General features: G+C 33.5%; 1 protein-coding gene across 6 annotated transcripts in view; it reads left to right on the top strand.

The window, feature by feature from the left end:
- The window catches only part of LOC135122911 (protein abrupt-like), a 91,209-nt gene that overhangs the window by 26,952 nt on the left and 37,108 nt on the right, over positions 1-27,149 (top strand). For all 6 annotated transcript variants that reach the window (XR_010279484.1, XM_064047427.1, XM_064047429.1 and 3 more), the window contains exons 2-3: positions 11,910-12,413; positions 17,703-17,853. Coding sequence is in view for 5 of the 6 variants with exons in the window: in XM_064047427.1 (XP_063903497.1) it covers positions 12,145-12,413; positions 17,703-17,853 (420 nt within the window). In the remaining variant the exon portion in view is untranslated. The remainder of the gene's footprint in view (positions 1-11,909; positions 12,414-17,702; positions 17,854-27,149) is intronic.

The raw sequence follows: 27,149 nt of genomic DNA, 5'->3' as shown, positions 1-27,149 counted from the left end.
TAACATAATCGAAAGAAGACGATTTTATTAGTAGAGCATTTAAAAGTACAAATATTGCTGCATATTTTATCTCTGGGGATAAAAAATCCCATCGTTTACTTATTTTGACAGAACATGCTTGTAGCACCCCGGCCATTGTTCCAAATTTGCAAACAACCGACAAAAACAGCGGCTTGTGTATAACGATGTTCCAAAAGTTACCATTTCGTTACGATAATAATCTGTATAAAAAGAACCATCTATACGGGATTAAGTTTTATATAATTACGTGGTCCGAAAAAAATATCTTGAATTGTTATTTCTAATATTACAAACAAATACATACACATGGTATTTTACTTATTCTTAAATTTTAAGAATGGCGCAAACCCGACCCTGTGCGGACACCACACGGGTGAGCTGACGTGAACCATAAATATTTTTTAGCATTATACCACTTATTATTGGCAATAAAATTTATAAGGTATATTTTAATTTTCGAAACTATATATGTTTTGCAGAATTTTTCGAAATAGATGACACTTTTTCATTGCTTACTTGACGAAAATATCAAAATTATGTGCACGTTTGTTTTTATTTGCTTGTTTTGACTAAAAACCATGTTGTCAATCTCCCGAAAAGCAGAAAATTTTAGTTTTACAGCTAGAACATGCTCCAGAGTTGTCAAAAATCAGTGTAGCTCAAAAATATCACAACTATTAAACCCGGTTTCGATATTAAACAAATGACTTTAGTCAGTTCTTCTGGGGTACCTGTGCAAACATTGTTTTTGTTTTAAAAGAATAGACTTAAGTAAAAATAATTAAGAAATGTGTGTGGCTATGAAAGAAATCCCATGAACACAGAATTAAATATAAAAATGACTTTTGAGTTGCAGCGAAGCTCATGAAAGTAAAATCGAGAATTTGTTATTTAAGTATGTCGATTTCAATAAAAAATTCTGGGTAATTATTTCAAGCGAAGCATTGTTAAGGATAAACTGGATTGCGCTCAAAAATCTTGTAAATTAACGTAAAAGTAGGAAATTACGTAGCAAACTTACTTTTTTTTTCAAGAATTAACAGTGACAATTAAAGTCAAAGGTAAATTATTGTTTTTGTTGGCGGCTTTACTCTGATCCGAACATTTTCGAGTTCGTGGTTTTAAGCCACAATTACGTCAGTTTGTTTTCGGGCGGAAGTATCCGGAATGCGAATCTTCCATGACCTCAACTTGTGAATGTCGCGTGTCCGTGTTTATAAGTCAATAATTCCTAAACATCTCTCTAATGTCGAGGAAGCAATAAACAACAAAATCAGGACAAACCAAATTTTAGCATTGAGAAAAAAATTGCGCTATGGAGAGTAGACAGATGATGTGGATTCTATAAAAACTGTGATTTTGAATTTTTTTGGTAAAAATTTGACAAGTGGCTCCAACAGGACGATTCGCGTCAAAATCAGACATATGATTTGTAGTTAAACAATGTCAGTGACGTCAGAACCAACTGGCCAAAGCCCACTCGAGAAAATTGTGCGCGTGTTCAATTTTTGTAAACTAGAATTAAAACAGTGTCCAAACTTTGTGGCAAAATTAGAAAGACCATACATTAAAATTACTCATTTTTCGTTTTGGCATGGACCGGTACCATTCACGGGTTGCCAGCGCGTCAGAAAATCCTCATCTCTACGATCTACGAGTCCAAGATGTCGCCTCGGCCTTCCGGCGACTCAGATTTGATAATCTGAATTTCGTGCGTTATCAATTAACCGTCTGTGCAGAAAAAGCGCCCAACCTCGAACTTTGCAAAACGATAAAATCAATGGCAAAAATGACCAGCAAAAAACGCAGCTGTTCTAAATTCACCTAGTAAGTGGTTAGAATATAAATTTGAAGTCATCCTCAAGCTACGTGTTCGAATCGCACCTGGCCATCCTAATAGCTAATAATGTCGAATAATAACACGTTTGCGTTTTGGCAATCCGAAAAATAGCAGTGCTCAAAGTGCGATTTGTTACAATGTTGCGCCAGTTTTTGCGGAGTTTTTCATTTTCGGCGCCACGGGTGTAAAAATACTCCGAGTTGTTTTTTTCGGCAATTATTACGCACGATTCATGTTGGTACCAGTTGTTGTGACATTATTACACGCATTAACTATGTGAAATATTTTTAAATATCTTGGCATGAGTGCCGAGAAAAAATGTAAGCGTTATTATTAATACACGTACATTTATTTGTAATCGAAGCGCAGCTTTCAAGCCAACACGCGTTACATAAATGACACCTTCGGGATTACGCCGTAACGACATAATTACGCATATTTGGGTATCGGTTATTTCTTAATTTAATCCGTCCAGACATCTTTATAACCGTGTAAGTGATAAAAAATGCTAAGTTTGCTGGAGGAAATTCGGGGTTTAATGACCACGGTTATGAGAGCGACTTTTTTTGCGAGTTTCTAATCTTTACATAAATTACTTTTGAATTTTTCAGATTGTCTTGAAATAAATAACACAGATTTTGACTTTTATTGAAGCCACAAATCAAGTTGTACCGAAAGTCGGCTGCCCTAACGATCGCCCGATAATTCAACATTTTTATGCTGATTTTATCAAAATCGGTTTTTTTTTAAACATTCCTAGATGTACGTATTATGTAATTGTTTTATTGTATGCGCCAACACATGTAACATGTGAACTAGGCACATAAATATCCGATGCAAGTTTTTGTTCTGACAACAAAAAACCGAACCTTCTAAAATTATATTTTAAAAGCAGTAGCTGTAGAATTTGAATGGAATTTAAATGGATTTCAAAATCGTCTCATATTTTGAAACAGTGCAGATGATAGTGTTCGAATCCAACAAATTATGGTTAACAGGTGTGATTTGTATGAAAAACTTATGTGTTGTAGGAAGTGTGGATAGGTTACAAAACGTCAAACAAATCTCTTGAATTTATCTAATTAAATAAGAAAACATCCTTTAGGCTTTGGCACAGCCAAAGTCAACGTAAGCTCCTCTCCAGATTTTTTTATAGGTACTTATTACCACGATTACAGGGATCATGATCAGAAACTGTTGAATCAGCGCCCTCGGATCCTGAAAGGGCTTACAAGAGACTTTAAGTAAATTGACATGTCCCTGAAGAATCCTTAATGCGCATTTAGGCATCTACAAAAGAATTTTAATTTAGCTTTTTACACAAGTGTTCGTTTCGTGTTACTTTATCACGTTTTATATTTTCATGTTAGGAACCGAACAAAGGATGCTGCAGAGTGATAATTCTTAATTGCTGTTTGTTGTTTTGCAATCTTTTAGATTTAGTGGAGAATAAAGAGTACGTTGCCATTTGATGATGGTTTCTAAAAACTGGTACTGGTACTGGTAGGAGTGATGGGCAAATTATTTTATCGCCAATCAAAGTGGCGACCATCTCGCACTTACCTTTTTCTGTTTACTAAATCGTTAATTTTACGTTCCTCGAAAAACACAATCAGCGATATGATGACAATCAAAATTTGTTTAATGTTTTCCAGCAATTTATTTATCAAGTGGCATTAGAAAGTGACAGTTTTGGGAATTACAAATTTTATTGAATTTTTTTCGTTGTACTTTTAGCAAATCGCTTCAAGATGGCTTCCGAAATTCTTCACAATGAACTTGGAATTTCACACATTTTATGACGCGACCTTTGAATTTTAAAATCACGCATACTAAACGATCAGATTTACCTGGACCTTTATTCAGACACTGACAGATTCCTTCTTGTGGAAGAAAGCAACAGAAGTAACAATGAGAGAAAGCCAAAGCGTCCAACACTGTTAATTGTCAATGCTCCGATCAAAACATTTTCGAGTTTGTAGTTTTAAGGCCGAATTACATTAGACCGATCGGGTACGCAATCTCTAGTGACTTGTAAAGTATTGCGTGTCCATGTCCACATTTATGTAAGTTTGCGGCTTCACTCTTGTTACCTAAATATAGCCATTTATACGTTTCATGTTGCTCGGTGGTTGCTGAAAATACATAAATGTTTTAATAATCTATTACTTTGTGGCCCGGTCTGCCAGACAACAGGCTGATGTACTCTAATTATTGAGCCTTCACAGGTGAGTGATTACAACCTGTAGACAGATAAAAAAATTAGGTAAAAAATTTACTATCCCTTTTGTTTTGTTTTCTAGTGTAATTTTATTAATTTTTCAAAAATTTTCTATGTAATTTCCGTCTTCATACTTTCGAGTAATTGTACCCCGCGGTGATCCCTTCTAATCTTAATAAATTTAGAATTTGGGAAAAGGAGTGTTCTATATGATCTCATTAGAAGCCATCTATCAGCTGTGAAATATGGTTTTGATCAATGTTGACTTTCATCGGAATAATAATTCGGTATTTGCCTTGGAGGGATAATAAATTCAAACGTTTTAATTAAAAAAGACGATATTTCAGTCACTTTCGCTACTTTGATAATTCGAAATAGAATATCAATTTTTATGTAAACCACGCGCATTCATCACCAGATCGACGAAAGTGATAGGAAATATTTCGATGATGATATATTTTGAGAAATTTTTGTGAAAAGCATAACAGCTGTGTCGACTTTTTCGACATGTGAAAAATATTGTTAAATTGATATAATTTGCATAAAACCGCAAGAAAACACTAGTTGTATTTGTGCAATTTTTTATCATTGTTGTGGTTTCTTAAAAATTACGTTGGCAATCATAACGGAAGTATGGTTAAAGTACACGCGTAGTGTAAAAACAAATTCAGCAAATATTTAATTCGAGTCGACTGATTACGAATTTAGAAACGGTCTAAGCGCTAAAGTGTTTTCTGTTATTTTATCACATTCAAACCACTTGGGTATTCGCGTTCGAGTTAAACAATGCGGCATGAATCATACCAATTATAGTTCGTGCACGCTTAGGACTGTTTACCCTGAATGGAATTTTTCATCTTTTTTACTTTTTAATGAGCATATTATTAATTTTACTCTCCAACCTTTAATTGGAGTTTGTGGGTACGTGCATTAAAATACAGTCATATTTCCAACGGGTATTGTTAGTTTTTACGAGTTATTATCCAGCAATTAAGTGCCTAAACTGTAATGAACACAATGGTAATTAAAATATTTGTTTTGTGGTGCGTAAAAGTAAATTAAAATAAAACTTCGGTAATAATCATGATATTTCCACACGATAAATTCATAATTATATTCAATGCGCAATTGTTTAAAATAATTTAATAAGGCTGAAATAGGGACGTTGCTAAATACGGAAAAAACGCCAGCGAATGTGTAAAAACGATAACGCTATCTTTAATTGCGCACTAATTACCGGTAATTAAAGTAGTAATTAAAATGTATTACCTGCAGTTATCGCTGCTTCATACTTTTGGGTCTTTCGCTTAAAAATTCGTGAATTAACTCGAGTGGGTTGAGTCAGGTCATTGTGATTGGAGAGAGAAAACCAGACGTATTTTTTTTCGGCAATTTGCGAATAGGTGTGGCGTAAACTAAATGCTTCAATAATTAAATGTCAATGTCAAGAACATAAGCCAACAGAGCAGAACATCGACTCGAAAAATCCGTCTACTTGTTAAAGTCAAATAATTATTACTACACTTATCAATCTTCGAATTTACATAAAAGTGAGCAGACTTCCTTTGCTATAATAATAATTGCTTATGGAGTAGATTAGTTTTCAATGTTGTTATTAGAGAGAGGAAATTGTGCGATTTTCAGGTACTTACGTGGACTAGAAAAAAGTGCATGCAATCAATTAAACTAATTAATACACGTTGGCGTAACATCTCAAATTTTTTTCTTTGTGAAACGAATTTGAAAGGATATCGTCATACACCCAATTAAACTGCAATAAAATGTTTTGTCAATTACGGCACTTTCCGTTCCATTTATTAATTCCTCATTGATTTATTATTTAATGATTCGGTTATTTTGGTAATTCCTGTTTAAGTGCGTCGAATTGTCACGTATGTCCTGGTAATCTAATAACGAGCTCGTCCTGGAATCGCTTATTTTTCATGTCGGACATTTCTTCGGGCGTCTGCCCGTTTTCAGTTCAAACATTTACTTTGCGAGGCAGAAAATATAAACAAATCCCGACTAAATTAAATTTGTCGTGGAGTATTTACATTTAGAGATATATTTACTATTAGGGGAAAACAGCTCTGCAATCATTATTACGTCACGGCAAAAATCGGCTTTAATTAAAGTACCTACACAAAATTTTACTTCTCCAATCGTCGAATTAAAATTCTTTATTTGTGGCTAATTAAAAAAGAATTTATTTAAATGATTCCATTTAATAGCAAATTGTTATGTAAATAGGTGTGTCTTTTACGTAGTTGCTTGAAATTATCGGCAATTCCTCTTATGCTAATGACACCAGCGGCGCCCCTTCGGCAAAATCCTTCCGTTCAAAGTGGAAGAATAAATTTTCGATGACAATGGTTCCAATTTCGTTGAAATTTCATTAAATAACAATGAACACAAGTTGGAATATGTTCAGAGGAAAAATTCGATGCAGCCACGGTTTCTCGGAAAAAATAGCAGTAAAAAATAATGATGTTATGAAGGCCCGCGATCTTTTAAAGCAACCGACCTAGCTTTATTTTCGATTCTAATGGCTCATATTTCTTTGTTTGCTGGAACCGACATTGTTATGCGTTAAAGCGCATTTGCAGCGCCACTGGTGGCACTAAACAAAAAAATTACATGAAAATCATTGCAGCTTTCTTTTATAACGAGTTTGATTATGCAAAGTCACTAATTAGCTTCAGTTCGGAAGTATCACTTTATTGTATGACGACGATTATTAATTCGGGCTATAAAAATTTTAACACCGATTTAAATATCAGGTGATATAAATGAATGAGTGGAGGCTAATAAATCCGTCACCGTTGATATGTTTCACTTGTATTTGTTCTTTTCTTGTTTATTTAACTTCCAATTAAAGTTCCATCCCCGGAGGCTAAGAATGTTTCAAATTGTAGTAGCAGTTGGTGATATGATATGCAAACAACTTCTATTTGCAATTTAGCATTTTATCTATTTTCATCGTCGTACGAATACAAAACAACAATTAAAATGAAAGTACTTTTAAATCTTCTTAGTAAACCCAGTGTGAAAGGTTCACTTGTTTTGAAAAAATAATAGTTAGGTAATTTTGGAAAGAGTGGACATTTTAAATCTGTACTTTTACTTTTAGTTTACAAAATACTGAACTAAATATTTTGAAGAAAATAACTTACTTACGATGAGTCAGTTTGCTTTTAGATATTTCAGCGATAGTATCCGAATAAATACAATTATTAGGTATTTGTTTTTAAAGCTGTTTTTGTATAAATTTACTCCAGATGGTGTTAATTTAATTCAATCGTATCTTCTTTTCGGAAGCTAAAGTAGTTTATCTTGATGTACCTACTTCAAGAAACTATATTAGGTCTGGTGTTGTTTTTGATTTACATGAGTGACTTATCTGAATTTATTCTTACATCATTGCACACAATAAATATAAATATAGAAATGTTTTATCTAAATATCCAAGACTTGTTGGCTGATAAACTAAACCCTAATAAAGAAAAGAATTATTTTTTCTTTAAAAAAGTCTGAAAAATGTATTCCTTCAAAATGTGCTTGACCTAAAAATTGCAATTTCATTCAATAAGGGTACTACCTGCGTACCGCCGCAATTTACGTAGACCTTTCTGGGACACCGCAAGGCGAAAGATCCGTTGTAATTTACAAGTACAGTCCGATTCCTTTAACTTTGGCAGTGTCGTAAAGTAATAGCAAAAAAAGACATCTGGGATGGTTACGTTTATGTCTACAATGGGTGCAGACCGTTTCAAGCTTTCAAAAAAAAACTGACCATGGTTTTACGACACTTTCCCAAAATTAAAAGAATCAGACTCTTGGCATTTAAAGTCTTTTTTCGTCAGCTGCAGTTTACATTTGCCGATAGAGGCACGATTCAAACATGGCAGAGCCGCATATTTGTGATTTGTTAATGTTTGAAAATACGCAGGAAATGAAAATTACAACTAAATAAAATGTAAAGCTTTTAAATTAAAAAAATCGTGTTTTCTTTTAAAAAAATTATCGATTTCTTATTTAAAAAAAAAACCGATTTTTTTCCAACCCTGGTTTCTTTTAATAATTAGAATATCGAACAAGAGTGATTGCAGTAAAAATTTGTCCAAGGTATTAGACAGAAAATCATTTGCTCCTCCCCGCCATGACAAGAAATTCGGCTTCTACATTAAAAAATCAGGCCTTCAGAATCGATCAGACGCCTATAAAGTACGGCGTTTGTACACTAATACCAAATTAAAAATAATTCGGATGTCTCAGTTATAAAATTTAAATAACATTTACTATGCAAAATTTTTAGGTGACGTGATTAAATTATTGGCGAGAATGGTAAAACAAATTTTGGTTAGCGTTTTACCATTGCACAATATTCCTAAAATAAAATTTACAGTCGGTCCTGTTTTGAAAATTACCTGCCTAATAAATGTCGACACGAGAAACGGAAGACAAATTTTTTTATACTCTTGGGATCATAAAATATTGAGAAAACATGGGGTGGGCCCGATTGCAATACTTCCCTAACCTAGATTGAGCAAGTAAAACTAAAAACAGATTCATAAACACAAGTATAGAATATGTTATTTTATGAACTTTACAACATACCATTTGAGGTAACATCATCAAATTATTAGTGTCGATCAATAGACAACTTATGGACATGTTATTCCTGCAAAACGTGCAAAATTTTATAACAATCAGTCTAGTAGTTTTGGAGATTATCTGTATGATGAAATCGAAACGCCCCACAAACTGACGACAGACAGTCGGAAACGGAGGACCTATTTTTTCATACTATTGGGATCATGAAACGTCTTGAAAACATAAAAGTAACTGGCCCCTCGATGGTTCCTAGTTTATGCTCGGGAAGTAAAAATTTCAAGTTTTTGTTTTTTTTTTTATTTCTGTTTAAACGTGTATAAACAAACACTTTGTATTTATAGCGCAAATACAATTATTATTGTTAATGTTATTATTATTTTAGTATCTAGTAACAAATAATACCTAAAATAAAATTAATTTATTATTCAGGTTCGCTATAATTTAGAAGAGAAAAATTTTAATTTCATAAATAGAAGCTGCCCAAGTAAAATTATTCTAATATAGTGTTTTTTCAACGACACAATACCTAAAATATAATTCTTAATCGCAAATTCACCGTTTGATATTTTAAGCATTTTATTGCAGAAAGAAGAGTATGTATATTACGAACAGAAAGACAATGGATAAGCCCCACCCACCCACCCCATCTCAAATGTGATTTATTTTTTTATTCATCGTTAGCCGGGGGGCGGAGTTTAAATGCAGACTTTATATTTCTCTACAAGAAATTATATATAAAATATATATAGTTTAAGTATCGTGTTAATGAAGGAAAACTATACATACTAAGAAAAAGAAATAAAAAATTAAGCCCCCGGAGCTTAATTGCAAAATCTCTATTTCTTAACAAGAAATTACCATGTGAAACATGACCAGAGTTGCCAGATCTACCAATTTACGCTAGAGTAGAGTAGTTTTTTTATGTTCTGCCTTTTTTCTTAATATACGTAGTCTCTTTTCGTAACAAATTAATTCAAACAAAAGTGGTGACTTTTTGTAGACAAATATGGATTTTGCAATTAAGCTCCGCCCCTCGATCTGACAACAAATGAAAAATTCAGCACAATTGAGATCGGGGTGGGTGGGCGGGGTTTAATTTTTGGCTTCTTTTTCTTAATGTATATACCGTTTGATAGTTTAAGTATTATACTGTTTGTGGCGGCACAATAATACTTAGTAGTAAGCGAGGAAATATAAGCTCCTCCGTAGTCTAGTGGTAAGGGCACCCGCCCGGCAAGTGGTAAACGTGCGGTTCGATTCCCACCGAAGAAGCAACATTTTTCTTCGCTTACCTACATGTTGAAAGAAGACTGTATTACGAAAAGAAAGTGAAGCCCCACCCACCCGCCCCTATCTCAATTGTGACGAATTTTATTATTCGTCGTGAGCTGGGGGGCGGAGCTTAATTGCAAAATCTCTATTTCTTTAGAAGAAATTATCATCCGAAACGTCACCAGAGTTGACAAATCTACCAATTCGATATCTCCTTGTACATTTGTGAAAATGAAAACAATAATTTTCATTCCCTGATTTTTTCTCAAAATAGTCCATTTTCAACAATAGATTGTAGATGTCAAACAGCTAACCAAAATTTGTCTAATCATTCCCACTAATAATTTGAATCACCTTAGAATTTGGCATGGTAAAGCTGTTTAAATTAAAATATATATGTAACCCCGTACTTGTGGCTTATGAATCCGCTTTGATTTTGACCTTTGGCATTTCTTTTCTTTAAAAACATACAGTCCCCCGTCTTGGCTTGTATTGGATCTCGGCAACTACTTGGTGGACTGATTTTAGAAACATTTTAGGTGTAGTTTATGATAAAATTAGTGTTAACTCTACAGAGTGTTCTCTTCTTCATTTTCTGAAATGAAACACCCTATATATTTTTACGTATTTTGATTGATCTCTTTTTAGGCTTTACCACCACTGTTTATTTTTTAAATTCGGATGTTGCCACATTATTTAAATTTTTTTGAAATTTTTTAGCAATGGAAGGGTTCACAAAAAATCGCCGTAGGGTCATCTTTAAAATCGGTGTTACAATATTTTGTGGAAAGATAAAAAAAGGTACCCGCTTTGTTGTCGTATAAATAAAATTGAATCTTCATATACATGGTGTTTCTACATATAAGGTTGATTGTTACTGCGATTTTTTACTTTCTTAAGAGACACGTGGACATATTGCAAGAATTGGAACATAAAGTAGAGTAAGATGCAATAATAAGATATAGGGTGTTATATTTGAAAAAACTAAAATATCGATATTTGAAAACTATTAAATTGGAGATTTTTTATAACACACTGTATACTAAAAATGCATTTAATTGGTACCACGTGGGACTTTGCATCGGAATTTTGAAAATAAACTGTGAGAATGGGAACATGTAAAAATATATGGGGTGTTCTATTAAAAAAAATAAATTGCGTGTTATGCCTCAAAAGCAAAACACTATGTACAGTTCAAAATAATTTTAGCATATGCTGCTAAAAAAACTGTAGAACTTTGGTGCGTAACTTATTTTTTATCTCTAATAGTAATTAGTATATCGAGGTCCGCGCACTTGGTAACTCACCCTATATATATGTGGATTGTACTGCTTTAGATTAAGATACAGTAATTATGTTAAAAAATAAAGTTAATAAAATCAAAATTACACCCTTGTACCCTTCTCTCACTCAGAATATTAGCTGTTGATGTGATATTAAACATTCAGTAAAAAATACACTAAAAAACTACTAAAATTACACAGCGGACTTTTTTTAATTTAGGAAAATTGATTTAGGAAATACAGAATATTAACAGAATTTTGTTCATTCATTGATCTCTTCCAAGAAATTGACGTCATCTGCAAATTATGTTGAGTAAATTCCATCTCACCTGAAACGTGAATGATATAGCAATTTGTATGTGTAACAATAATAAACCATCAATAATTAATTAAATTAAAAAAATAATCACCTTAAATGGATGAATTGCTTAACGAAAAGTATTGCGGAAAAATTGGCTGTGATTTTTTCGTCAGGAAATCTTCGCAAAAATTTGCATTTTGACATGTAGTGGTTACGCTTCACAGGACGAGGGAAGTAGTGTCTACTAAAGTCTGCACAAATTTCTTAATAGTTGTAATTTTTCCCTCCGTTTTACTTAAATATCTTCAAGAATTTATGATTACTACTATTATTATTATTATTATTATTTTGTTTCAGAAACTAGAAATAAGAAACCAACCATGAAAACCCGCTAACCCACACGAATCGCAAGCAAACGATCTCACTACTTTTAAGGCTCCTATCAACGCCAAGACGCAATCCTCAAGCTCAGTCAATGTTCCTGAAGAGATAGCAAGAACGCACGACGGGACCGTCGGTCTGCGCGGGCATCCAGTGGCGTAGTTAAAACGGCTTAATCATTGGCGTAGAGATTGCACCTTCCCTTTGCCCGATGGGGGGCGACACCTCCCCCGAGCAGCAATACTCGCTGCGCTGGAATGACTTCCATTCGTCGATTCTGTCGTCGTTTCGACACTTGCGAGATGAAGAAGACTTCGTCGATGTCACGTTGGCCTGTGATGGATGTTCGTTTACGGCACACAAAGTTGTGCTGTCGGCGTGTAGTCCCTACTTTAGGAGGTTGCTCAAAGCGAATCCCTGCCAGCATCCCATCGTTATCCTTAGGGATGTACAGCAAAAAGACATGGAAAGTCTGTTAAGGTAAGGTGGTGGTGTGTTTGATTCGGATTGAGAAAGATGAAAATTAGGGGTTAGAGGTGGTGTCGAAGGACGCCGTGTCGAAATTGAGTAGTTTTGGGATTTGTCGTGGCGTGAAAAAGTAGAGGCTGTCTACGTGCTGTGTATGGATTTGTATCTGCTTTATTGGTAATTGTTGGTGCATTGTAGAGGATATGGGCAGTGGGCGACAATGCAAATTTACAAGGTGTCACGTCGAGTTTGATCACACAAGCTTTCAGCACCTTTTTCAACCACTTTCACTACTTTTGCTACCACAAAACGTAGTTGCCAAAATTTTTGACCGATAGTGTCGATCTTGGAATTGAAAACTAGTCAACACAAAAGTTACTAAAGTACGCAACCTTGTTTTAATTTAAATATATAAAAACTGGCTCCGGCTTCTTAGAAGAGTTTACAGATATAAATTCGATCACATATTTTTTAAGGTTAGGTAACGCGGGTAAAATTAGCCGAAACCCTAATGAAAATATAAATGTGTTACGTATTTTTCCGTAGTAAACAGCGCGAGATTTATCTAGTGTGTACTATCGTAGTCGATTTACAAAAATAGAATTATTTCAGTGTGAGAGTCGTGTTTTTAAATTTTAATTTTCCTCAAATTGAATTTCAATTTATCGTTGCGTAAAGTTGTTTGCGTTTAGAGTTATCTATTAATTTATAAATTGAAACCTTATAAGTGTATGGAAACATGAAATTTAAATTTCTTGTTTTCCCACCTTAAGGTGGGTCTTACGAACAACGGTAAATGTCTCGGTAAACAGAATATTTGTCAACACTAGCAAAACAAGGAAGGTAGTTTTGCATTTTTTATCCATAATGGTCGGTTTGGTGACACGGGTTTGCGTAACCTGGGTTTAGGTTATGGTAACCCTAAAGTTTTGAAGCTTGACACCTTGATGGCGCTGTAGTACAACTGTCAGTCAAGTTTGGGTGCCATTTTTTTGATTTTTGAAATTTTCGGTACATTTTCAGAGTGTACCCATTGTTAACAAACTTATTATTATGAAATTTTAAATACAATCTGTTCACGATTTTTACATGTAACGCAAGGGTATTTTTTGTGAACAATTTATCATCTTAAAATTTTGGTGAAATTTTCCATCACGTTTCTTTAAAAATGTATCTCAATCAATTTTAGAAATTTTGTGTTTTATGAATCCATATACTGCTGTGTTTAATTGACATTTCCGCGTTGTCAACTGTCATCGATTAAATTTTAGGTTAACTGTGGACATAATTCACAAAGTTTACAAACAAATCATGGCTAACTTGATGACTTTTCCAATTGAACACCCGATATCTGAAAAATGCTGAAAAGAACATTTTACAAAGAAACCTTGAAAAATCGTATTGAAAAAAAAACGCAATTCCATCTTAAAGTTGCCTTTTTAGAGTTTTAACTGTCACACTTTTCAGAAGATTGTTTTGTTAACATTTTCTCCCAACGACTATTTAGAAACGCACGCCTGAAACAAAATTTCAGTAACAATCAAGGAAAAGTACAGTGTACATTTCACACGGAGCATTTATTTCTCATTTACACTAATTGGGTATAATACATTATTTACTACAGCTAGTTCGGAAATGATTTATTATGTACAGGGTGTTTACTAAATATGCGGTAAAAATTCTGGGAGTTATTCCTTGGTTTATCTTAAGATTTTTTTGTTCTTGAATGAGCGCTAAAAGTAAAGTAAAACTAGGTCTTACTGCAAATATATGAAGATCGCTGGATTGCTTGAGGTGGACCTCACTTATGGGCTGCTCGATCTCCAGACTTAAATCACTTGGATTTTTACCTATGGAGCCATTTGAAAACGATAGTGTACACTACTATAGTGGAAAATGAAGAATATTTGAGAAAAGGGGTGTAATGCAATAAGAAACTACCCTGGTCAATGGAAAAAAATTAAATCCTAATTGTAGCTAGCCATTTTCACCAGTTTTTGTAGATTAAAATTTTTTACATGTAATATGAAAGTATTGTAATTGAGTCCGTCGGCCAACCATCTACTTTTATGTTGTCTCCACCTTCCATGACCCCTAGAGTACGAAGAAATAAGCACTGGAATGAAGAGGGGGCGGGTGGGCGGGACTGTTGCTTGCTTATACAAGATTCTGTAGGAAAAAGTTAAACTTAGCCCTCTTCATTCCAGTGATTACTCTTAATATTGTTCAGTCATTTATCAAAATCAATCTTATCTTAACAAGTACTAGCCCGCCCACCCGCCCTCTCTTTTATTAGGGGGTATGTAATTTGCCACGGTCAGTCTTATCTTAGCAAGTATTATACTGCACCAATTCAAGTTCATATACGTGTTCTTGAAAAAATGTTGATGTCAGCACAAAATTGTGTAAAGTAAAAACTCAACTCGAAAATGCTAGATATGTTTCATTGTACTTTCGGTGCGAGGGAAGTTCTGTCGAAACAACTTTCGACCAATTTTTTGGAAAAGCTTTTATCGCCTTTTATCTTCGAAACAAAGCGTCTTTCCCAAAATCATTCAAGCACAAAAAAATCTTAAAAGTAACCCAAGGAATCACCCACTGAATTTTTGTCGCATGTTTAGTAAACACCCTGTATATGTGCGTAGAATTTTGGTAATAGTTATAGGAAAAGTATTTTATCCTCATTTTATTTATAAATTATTTTTAAAAACGTTTTGTTACTAGAAGTTTAAAAACTTCCGTAAAAATAACTTATAGAAGGTCTAAAAAAATATGTTTGAATCTACGTAGGTTTAATTTCAAATTTAGAAAATAAGATTTATTAAAATGCAAAAAATTCTAGGGTTAACTATAAGTAAAAAAAATGTTTTTAGTATCGCATCAAACTACAAAAGCTGTATTTTAGGTACTAGTACGAAAAATAACTATTTTTTGGTTTGAATCCGAAAAAACTCATTCTACGGACTTAAATGAGTCCGTAAAATAACTATTTTTGGGAGCGTATACTAACAATACAATTTTTGGGAAACAGGTTGCTTTTACTCTATTTCATTTCAAAAAAACTCGACAATATTTGTCCTATATTTCCTAAAGTTTTGTAAGCTGAAAACAGTGGTGAAAATCGCGTTCCGAAATTTTTGTAAATAATAATGATTTATGAAAATGAGTGAAAATTACGATGTTTAAAAAAAAAATTCTGTGTATTATTTGGACAAAGTTGTGGACAAGGTCTATTGATAATTCCATAACTTCATTATGTAAATTTTACACTGTGAAAATGTACTGAAAAATCCAAAGTACTTTTTTATCTGGAAATTTATTGAGTAACCCTAAAAAGCAAAATGAGAAGGTGATATCGGTTAGGAAAGAGATTTTTATTAGTTGTCAGCTGCTTATATTGTACAGGGTGTCTCTTTTATTTGATACAACCCCTGTAACTTTTTTATTCTTAAAGATAAACCTGTACTTCTTTGAGCAAATTTGTATCATTTTAAACGATCTATGTGATGATAACCACGCATTTTTATTATCACTTTCGGTAGAGACGGAAATGACATCAACTTAATTTTTTTTAACGGAACACTAGGTATATTTTTTCTTAAATGGAAAGATTGATTTTTTACTACAAAAAATCAAAAGCAACCAATATTCTAAAATCAACAACAAACATGCTATTTAGTAAATATCTCAAAAATTTTTCATTTAATTCAAAATCTAGTTGCTTGAAAAACAATTGAAAAGTTGTTGCCATCAGATAGATCTTTTAAAATGATACAAGTTTGTCAAACAACTACAGGCTTAGGATAAAAAAATTACAGCGGTTGTATCAAATAAAAGAGACACCCGGTATAGTTTTCATTCATGAGTCACCTATGAATTGAAAAGGTGATCGAGTTGGCTTTGATTTTTTGACATTGTGAAGTCTGTCAACAATAACCCTAAAATTCAATCCATGACAGCTGACAACGCGAGAATGTCAGTTATACAATAGGGCTTAATAAAACACAACATTTTTAGACACGTTTTCATCTGCCAAAAAAGCAACGCCAACTTGATGACTTTTTCAATTGAACACCCGTTATATCGTGTCAACTAAGTGTAAACCAAAAACATCGTATTTTATTTTCTACACCACAGAATTCAAAGAAATTTTCTGGAGCAAAATTGAAATATAAAAGCAATTTGGTTTCTGAAGTAGTGACAAATATATATTTCAAAAGCAAAACCTATATTTTGAAAATCTATAATCGTGAAGGTATTTGACTGATCTTGTTTATAAATAGGTACAGAATAAACACATTAAAAAAAAAAACAGTATACCTATAAAATTTGCGTTATAGAGGTTTAGTGGGTACTTTTGTCAGCAGACGGTGACGTAAGTGTTTTTTCCTTAACTCGTTTGGAAAAGTGCTCATTATATACCCATCGAAAACTACTCGTGCGAAATGACTTACTTTTTATAATTGTGGAGTATATTATTTCTTACGATTGTTTAGCAAAATTCTCATTGTATGTGTGTGTGCCACTCGATTGTAGAAAAAGTGTTGGGTACAGCTAAAGTTATTAATTTCGTACGAATATGACACTGAATCCGTTAATTTAGTTGTAAGTGCGTATTTTCTAAAGTAAACTTAAATAGATAACTTTAAAGCACAATTTTAATGGTATTTACGATACCTACATTTTAAGTTATTTCTTTTATTGATAAGATTTCACTCTCTTTTAATTTTTAATGTTACAACTTTTTTGTTGCCCTTTTTAGGTACTTTAATTATATTTTCTACTATTTTGTAGCCAATTAGGAACAACAAAAAATCGGAGAAACTTTAATACCAATGAATTAATTTTCGAAAATGGTCTAAAAATGTTATGCTGCAATTGACCTTTTTGACACTGGATACTTTAGAACAAAGAAGTGTCACTTTAAGCTATTTTAAAAATGTGGTGTCTTCGAAGCAACGCACGGAAGCGTTGGTTTTGGTTTTCTAAAACCATTTAAACGAATATTTTTCTAATTAGAGTCGAGTCGCCTTTAGCCCACGTGTAACACGACACTTCGGTATTTTAATCAAACAACCAACTGTATGTTATACCAATCAGCTCCTCGTATTCCGACCGAAAAGAAGTCGGATAAACCGGAGATTTGAATCTTTCCATTGCAGGTGTCATTTAAGTGATATATTCCTACCATCTCGTGACAGCTTTCATACTTCAGATATCTTGTTTAGCGCTCAAAATGGAACCCGCCATGCGTGAACTATCCTTTAATAAATGTAATTAAAACCTGACTTTTTGTTCCAGGTTTATGTACAATGGGGAAGTACACATAGGGCAAGAACAACTTACGGATTTTTTAAAGACTGCACAAATGTTACAAGTGAGGGGGTTAGCTGACGTACCAGCCGGTACTGCAGGACAAAGACTGACTGCTCCAGAGCAAAAGATCTCACCTGTAAGTTTTTTAGGCGAATTTACATCCAGTCACGCGTAGCGAGGCGAAAATCAAATAAACAGGAAAAAATGCATTTGAATTGTTCGTGTGTTAACCGGGGGCAATTAGAACCTTACGACACAATACGACGTTTGCTTTCAATGCCTTGCATATTATTTACCGAAACTTGATCATACAACCTTGGATTTTATATTACTTTATATGTTAATACGTCTAAATTGTTATTTAGCAAAGTTGTAATAAATTTTGGCACCAATTAAATCCGTTCAACATGCTATCGGACTCGCTCAATTATAGTTTGCGCGCAACCTTGTATTTTGTTTTAGATAATTTTCTAATTAAAGGCGATTTTCGGGGAAAAGCGCAAAAAACTTTTCAGGACTGTGATGAAGAGATGACTGTGAAATATGGTAGCAGGAGCGAAACCAACCCGTAAGAATTCGCGGCGAACTACCCAAATGACAGGTTTTTTCATATCTCGGGTCGATTTAAACCCACACCTAACCTGTAGACAAGGTTCAATTGTAATAAAAAAACAAAGGTGCTTGCCGAAAGTCAAATAATAAGACCTTTATTTCCTGAAATGTTATCATTATCACCTTTGGAATAGCTCATTAAATAAACGATTCGTGTTCAGTCTGCTGAAGATCGAATTTTGTAAAAAAAAAATGTCAACAGGTTGTTTTTGGTGTGCCTGTGCATGTTTTCGGCACTCTGAATTTAATATTAAAATAAAAAAGTAACTATTGCCGTCTGTGTGTCTGTCGTCTGTCGGTTTACGATTTTACTAGATGTACATCCCATTCATAGATTTTTGGAGAAACTAAGCAACTATTAAACTTTGCTAATTTGTCTATAATCCCCACTGAAATTTTGGTGACGTCACCTCAAAAATGTGCCAAGTATCTACTATTTCAAATGCCTAAAATAATGCGGCTATACCTGTTGTTGACTAATCCATCCACCCACCTTTTTTGTGGATTGTCTGTGCTATTTTTTGAGCCAATTTGTTAAGAATATAAAATTTGCTTTAAAAAATCTTACTATTATTTACTGTTAAACAGTTGAGGCGTGTGTATGGCTCACGTTTTAAAGATAATTGTAATTTTTTTCATAGCGACTAGCAACGTAAACGTTTGATTTGTTTTTAATCGGACCACTTTAACGAATTTCATTTTTTCTCGACACAATTATTACAGCTTGTGAATTGCTGGTAAATTTAAGTGTAAAATTATTCTGCAAATGGTAAAACGCCTACTAAATTTTGCTGACTAATAAGTCGCGCTTAAATTATTTTTTTTAATTTTACACTCAAGTTTTTGTAGTATAATTTACAATTTATTTTACAATTTTACAGTTTATCTTAGAACCTACCGTACTCTTTTGGAACACATTAAGCTTGATCCAGTGACTACTGGACTAAAATGTACCTATTTATATCTTTCAGTATATCATGAGATGTTTATTATTAAAAATATTGTGATTCAATCAATTGTATTTTGATTCTCGTTTGAGTCAAAAATTGGTCTAAGACTATTTAGATAGAACTTCCCTCGCCCCCGAAGTACAGCCCAATAAATCGCGAAATTTTGTTATTTTTATAATATATCTAGTAATTAAAAAAAAATTATAAATTAGTCACAGTGAAATAAAAAAAGCCGCATAAGATAATCGAACTCACGACCTTCGTTACTTTTAAATTTGTTATTCAGTTTGTATTTTTTTTTGCGGAAATTTAGATACCAAGAGAAAAAACTGACGACGGATTCATAAACCACCAGTACAGGAGTGTGCTGTTTTATAAGATTTCGGTAACAGATACCACACACAACTTTGAGGTGACGTCATCAAAGTGGTAGTGGAGATGATAAAAGCAACAAAGAAGACAAAGAGAAATGAACAAAAACCACAAAAAACGCCACTACTAAAGTGATTCATAAATAGAGCCATATAGTGCGGTCACAAAAGGCGACGACAAGAAGGGGATCGAAAAAGGCGACAAAAACAAAAGCAGTGAACAAAAAAAAGTGACAAAAAAGCGACAAAATTTCAACAAAAACACGCAACACAAATATGAAAAAAGAAAGATGATTAAAAAATTAAAATACAACAAAAAATGGAAAAAAAGAGGCGACAAAAAGTGACACAAAAAGAAACGACTACAAAAATGATAAAACGAGTCCACAAAAAAAGAACAAAAGGGACAAAGAAACCCATCAAAAATGCGACAAAAATGTGAAAACAGACAACAAAAAAAATTAAAAAAAAGCTAAAAAAAGACCATGACAAAAGTATTTTAGAAAGAGGGCCAAAGATTTGACCAAGATGATACGACTAAAGGAAGAGAGTCAAAAAAAAGGTGTCAAAAAAGTCAGAAAAGAATGCAACAAAAAATATATAGAAAACCGACACAGAGGACAAAAAATATTTCCCAAAAAAAAAACAAAAAAAAAGTGACAAAAAATGATTTAAAAAAAGGAAGAAGGCTACAAAAAAGTCCACAAAAATATAACAAAAAAAATTCAAATATGTATATATGAGTAGGTTATTTTAGGAAATTTGAACAACATTACGCATCCACATTATATGCCTGGCAAACATACTACATATAAAATTTGAGAACAATTATTGGTTCGGTAGTTTCGAAGACTATCTAATAAACGTTTTTTTTTTTAAACATTTAAAACTCTCTTGAAGTTCTAGGTATTCGTTTTTGGAAAGAATTTGAAAGTGCTTTGTAGTGCGTTTTCTTTTAATAATTTAATTAAATTTCTTAGAGGATAAGTCATTTGCTAGAATTACTCTTATCTTAGCAGGTATTAGCCCCACCCACCCGCCCTCTATTTTCTTGGAAGGTATGTCATTTGCCGAAATCAGTTTTATCTTATTAAATACTAGCCCTTCCCACCCGCCCTCTATATTCTTGGAAGGTATTTGAAAGCGCTTTGGAACCGCTAATACTTTTCTTATAATAATTTAAATTTCTTACAGGATACGTCATTTGCTAAAATCAGTCTTACCTTACTAGCTTACTAACTCCACCCGCCCGCCCTCTATTTTACTAGAGAATATGTCATTTGCCAAAATCAGTCTTAACAGGTATTAGCCCCACTCACCTATCGTCTTTTTTCTTAGACGGTATATTTGCCAAAATCAGATTTATCTTATTAAATACTAGCCCCACCCACCCGCCCTCTATTTTCTTGGAAGGTATGTCATTTGCCAAAATTAGTTTTATCTTAGCAAGTACTAGCCCCGCCCACCCGCCCTCTATTTTCTTGGAAAGTATATCATTTGGCAAAACCAGTTTTATCTTATTAAATAGTAGCCCCTCCCATCCGCCCTCTATATTCTTGGAAGGTATTTGAAAGCGCTTTGGAGCGTCTAATGTCTTTTCTTATAATAATTTAAATTTTTTACAGGATACATCACTTGTTAAAATCAGTCTTACCTTATCAGATACTAGCCCCACCCGCCCGCCCTCTATTTTACTAGAGAATATGTCATTTGCCAAAATCAGTCTTAACAGGTACTAGCCCCACTCACCTATCGTCTTTTTTCTTAGAGGGTATGTCATTTGCCAAAATCAGTTTTATCTTAGCAAGTACTAGCCCCGCCCACCCACCCTCTATTTTCTTGGAAGGTATGGGATTTGCCAAAATCAGTTTTATCTTAGCAAGTACTAGCCCCGCCCACCCGCCCTCTATTTTCTTAGAGGGTTTCTCATTTGCTAAAATCATTCTTATCTTAGCAGTTACGGAAACGGAGGATCTATTTTTTGGTACTCTAGGGGGTCATTAAACGTCGACAAAATATGAAAATAGTCATTCGTTTGCGCTCAGAAAACAAAAATGCGTCACAGCTTTTTTCCAATATTCTAGAAACACAATAATATTTGTTCTTTGACAGTTGGGGTTTTGCAAAAAGTAAAGATGACATACAAAATTTGATTTTAAAAATTTGGACATTTTTTTTTAAATATTCCGAAAGCTAAAAATGTTAAAAAAATTCATACCGGGGGCATTGAAAAATTCAGATTTTTCAAAAGTTGTTTAAAAATTCTGGGACGAATTGATTCAAAATATGTGAGGTATTAGTGGTCCCGGGAGAAGATTTTCGAAAAATTTGGTTTGAAAATTAGTTTTTTTTATATTTCGATATTTCGGAACACTGAAAAAAAATTCATTGACAAATTGCAATTTTTTAAAAATTGCCTAAACATTCTCAAAAAATTCTGGGACATAAATGTCGACGAGCTGATTCGAGAAACAAAGTGTTGATGATTACGACCAATATTTTTGAAAAATTCAGTCTGGAAATTAATTTTTCTTAAATAATTCGAAAAACGGTCAAAAACTCATGGGAGGAGGGAGGTACTGAAAAACTGAAATTCTTAAAAAGTTACCTAACTATTCCAAAAAAATTCTGGGATCCCTGATCGACCTGACCTAACCGGACCTTGATGAGCTGATTTAAAAAGCAACATACGAATGGTGTATCAAAATTTTGAAAATGGTTTGAGTAAATGGCGCTTGAAATTTCATAAAATGATCGTTATCGTTTAATGCTCTATACTCTTTTTTACATTCGACTTGTGCGTTTTTGTAAAAAATATCCAAAAAATATGTATGTTTAAAAATCTTGCTACTTTGCTGTATAGAATGAATAAATAAACTAAAATAACAAAAAAATATACAAGGTATTGTCAAAGTATAGAACCTGTCAATTTCAAATAATTTTCTTAATGCAGATTTTCTCTAGTTATATAACTAGTTGGTGTTGCTATGTGGCAAAATTCAGTATGCGGTGACACAAAGTCAACAAAAAATTGACTCCCAAGTCGATAAATTTAAACCTTGAATAAAAACAGCTGCCAATTGTGCTGTGAATGAATTAAAATCGGCGTTGAATACGTGAGATTTCAAATCTAAACGTCAAGATTAGTTCAAAGAGCTCACTACAAAGCTGTTCCGAAAATTGGCTGTGTTTTTTTTTCCGATTTTCTTTGACAGAAAACCTATATGAACAAAAATACGTCTCGACATGTACGAGGTGTTGGTCACCTTTTAGAGGGCGAACAAATGTCTTTAAAACACTGATTATACCAACTTATTTAAATTAGGTGTACCTACACTCCCTCTTTCATTTCGTCGTGCTTTTTTGCGCACTTCCTTTAATGTTGGCTTTGTTTAGTGAGAAAATGAATTAAAGTCGTTTGTGAAACCCCGATTTTGTTTTTCCAAAGCGTTTCCCAGCTGGCCTTAATAGAACAAAGTAGTGGCCATAAGTGTCCAAATCTCAGGATCGTCGTTCCCTCCAAGTCCAACGACGGTCTCCACGTTTTTTAAACTAAAGCTTAAAAAACTCATTTAAACTCCTCCCAAGCACACCTATCTAACTTGCAAGTAAAGTTTTAATCACCTCTTAACTAATGTATGTACCCTAATAACTGCGTTAGGGCGTCTTATCCCTCACGTAATTTAATTAAATTCGGTTAATACGTAAGTGACTTGGCTAATTTGTCACGTGTGGCCGAGTGAAAATCCTAAACCAGCGTCAATTTTAATAACCGCTTGAAAAATGAGTTTAATTATATGATTACCTACTTAACTATTTGATTAAGTAATTTAATTAGAGAAAACTAACACTCATCCGAGTTCCTACATTTGAATAATTACCTCGCATAAAAATCAGAATTCGCTCGCAGCTGGATTTTTTCCGATCGGAGTTCATGGAGGTTTATGCCATTTGCATGATGTAGCGTCGATGATTTGAGGACTTGATGGGACGGAAGTGTCGTTTAAGCTGTAAAATATTGGAAACAGCTGCCAATACGTCCCTAAGTCCGTAAAATTACCGAATGGAGGCGACATGGGTTCTCTTTTCTCCTCGTTTCAATCAGAGGCGACATGTAACCGAAATTTGTTCTCTAAACTTAGCCCGGCGTTGCCGGTTTTTATTTCTCATATTTTTGAGACCAATTAAGATTCCGGGGAAGTTTCACCAAGTTTCGCTCAAGAACAATCTCTGTTGCCGTAGTTGATGAATCGGTATTGTGGGAATGGCAAGGACCCGATCCATTTTATCTCCTAAGAGGGTGTGAGCGATCTGGGAAACATGTAGTGTTTGCGTTTGCATTTTTAAATACAACATGTTGGATCGTTAGCGATTTAGCTTGTCGGTGTATACGAATTTGTAATAGTTGAAACTTGTTTTTGTTGGCTAAAAAACTTGGTTCAAACATAAATTTTAAAACGCTTAATATTTATTAACTTAGCAGGTAAATAATAATAATAAGGCCGGTAATAATAAACTGGTAATTAAGTCTATTGCATAATTACTAGCGTCTTGCATAATTTTCTTCAAGGTAATTTTACAAGAATTATCGTTTATTGCTAACTGACAATGATCTGGATTGTAGCAGAGACTTTATTATAAATTTATTCCATATTTAGACTACAAACGAATTAATGTTTTATTTAAGTAGTTGAAAATAATGTTGAAACAAAAAGTGAAAACATTTAATTTCCTAAGATTTTTTTGTAACAATAATTTATTTTGCTGTAAACGTCGTTATTTAATTAAATTAAGAAATCCTAATTATGGGGCTGACGTCAAACCACGAATTAATTGTTGTCAGTCGATGTTCGTGTAAAGACGTTTTTTATCAAGCTCATACCACGCGGTTTTGTTACATTGTTTGTTCTTTTTGCACTCGTTATAATTCGTTGTTTATCTTCGTTTATCATCCAAATTTTTTGGTGTTGATGACTTGTCTTTTTTTTCGCTTTTTTGTTTTAACTTCTTTACTTGACAAACTAGAACTTTTGTTTATATAAATAACCTAAATTTTCTTTTTTTTTGAATGATTGGAAAAAGCTTTTGTTCCAAAAATTTTATTCGTTAAATAGTCTGGATAAAACGATTTTTTTGGAACAAATTTATCCAAATTATGTCAAAAGTGAAGACCAAATTTTTTCCAGCAAAAATATTTAAAAACCTCGAAAAAAAAATTAGAAAATAATTTCCTTGTGAAAACTAAAAAGGAGCTAGTAGTTAAGTTTCGGCCACAGAATCTTGGGCAGTTCTGTCATCCCAATGACAAGCTCTAAAACAGGCTTTACGTACTTATAACCTCAAGTTTGCCATGTTTGTCATTTTGACGTAGACTGGAATGTGGATGATGCCGTATATCAAAATTTATTTTTTAAAAGTGTCAGTCATTATGACAATAAAGCATAGACTACATCGTGTTTTTTTTAAATGACAGAAATATACTGCCCAAGATTTTCTGGCCGAAACTGTACCTGTTGATAATTTTTTGTCACTAAAATGTCTCCGTATTTATACACACTATATGTCAAAAAAGTGAGGTTATTACTAAGTAACGTGAACATAACCTAAACTGCACTTTGTTTACATTTTCTGTCAACAAGGTTACCTTCTTAATTTATTTTGTAAAAGATTTAAAAAAAATCTATTAAAGCATAACCAAATAAACAATGTTCAAAATTCCTGCCATGTGCAAATAAGTAAGCTAATGTTTCCAAATTTTGATCATTTTTTGTAAAAGTTAGTCATTAGTAGGTACTTAAGATAAAACTGATTTTGGCAAATCAGATACCCACTAAGAAAAGAGAGGGTGGGTGGGTGGGGCTAGGTACTTTCTTAGATAAGACTGAATTTGGCAAATAATATATCCTCTAAGAAAAGAGAGGGTGGGTGGGCGGGGATAGTACCTTCTAAGATAAGACTAAATTTGGCAAATGAAATACCCTCCAAGAAAAGAGAGGGTGGGTGGGCGGGGCTAGTATTTCATCATTTTTTGTAAAAGTTAGTCATCAGTAGGTACTTAAGATAAAACTGATTTTGGCAAATGACATAATCTCTAAGAAAAGAGAGGGTGGGTGGGTGGGCGGTACTAGGAGCTGCCAAGATAAAACTGATTTTGGCAAATCAGATACCCACTAAGAAAAGAGAGGGTGGGTGGGTGGGGCTAGGTACTTTCTTAGATAAGACTGAATTTGGCAAATAATGTATCCTCTAAGAATAGAGAGGGTGGGTGGGCGGGGTAGTACCTTCTAAGATAAGAGTAAATTTGGCAAATGAAATACCCTCTAAGAAAAGAAAGGGCGGGTGGGCGGGGCTAGTACTTGCTAAAATAAGACCAATTTTGGCAAAGGACATACCCTCTAAGAAAAGAGAAGACGGGTGGGTGGGGCTGGTACCTGTTAAGACTGATTTTGGCAAATGACATACTGTCTACAAAAATAATGGGTGGGGGGACGGGGCTAGCAGCTATTTGATAAGATAAGACTGATTTTGGCAAATGACACCCTCGAAGAAAAAAACGGCGGGTGGGCGGGGCTAGTACCTACTACGATAATTAAGATAATCTCCAAAACTACCGAAAAAATAATTTAAAAAAACAAGTTGTTTTTTGTCCTTCGAACATTTCGAAAATTAGCCAAGGGCACTTTTTTATGAATTTAGATTTGTAGATGTTATTTTCGGTTCCATTTCTTTGAAAATTCCAGAATTGATCAAATGAAAAAATGACAATTTTCGAGGCAAAAAAATGCATTATCAAACTAAATTTTTCGAAAATTTTAGTCCAGAGGCATTAATACTTTCTGTTCTTCAAATAATTTGTCGAGATATATAGGTATCCCAAAATTTTTTTGAGTATTTTTAAGCAACTTTTCAAAAACCTCAAATTTTCAATACCACCGTATAATTTTTTCAGCGTTTTTCGAGCATGAATTGGAAATTACTCAAAGACATTTTGTTATAGATCCAACTGGTTCTTGTAGATTGCAACTTTGGGCTTCATTTCATCAAAAATTCCAAAAATGAAAAATGACAATTTTCAGACTGAATTTTTCGAAAATTTTGGTCGGGGACCATCAACACGTTATGTTTTTGAATCACTTCAGTCACTTTGATCATCACGTATTACAAAAATTATTAAAATATTAATGGGTGTTCTGATTTCCATGTCACTGTATATATATATATGGTTTTCTGAAAAACTATTAAGAGAACATTTTACTTCTCGAGCATAAGCTGAGGAAGTATTGTAATGAGGTCCAGTCGGTTAATGGCTACTTTCATGTTTTCTTGACGTTTCATGACCCCAAGAGTACCCCATTCTGTCAATTTTTATTATACAGATATTTTCTGAAACTTCTAGACCGAACCAATTGTTGTCAAATTTTATGTGATTTAAGAAAATTGTAGCAAACGTTATCTAAGTTTTATAAACTAATGGACTCCTGTATTCGTGGTTTTTGAAT

This window comes from Zophobas morio, unplaced genomic scaffold, assembly GCF_036711695.1.
Source record: "Zophobas morio isolate AGI-343-1 ecotype UQ-CSIRO unplaced genomic scaffold, CSIRO_AGI_Zmor_V1 ptg000005l, whole genome shotgun sequence".
NCBI lineage: Eukaryota > Metazoa > Arthropoda > Insecta > Coleoptera > Tenebrionidae > Zophobas > Zophobas morio.
Note: the sequence above shows the minus strand (reverse complement) of the source record. Positions and strands in the feature narration are given on the sequence as shown.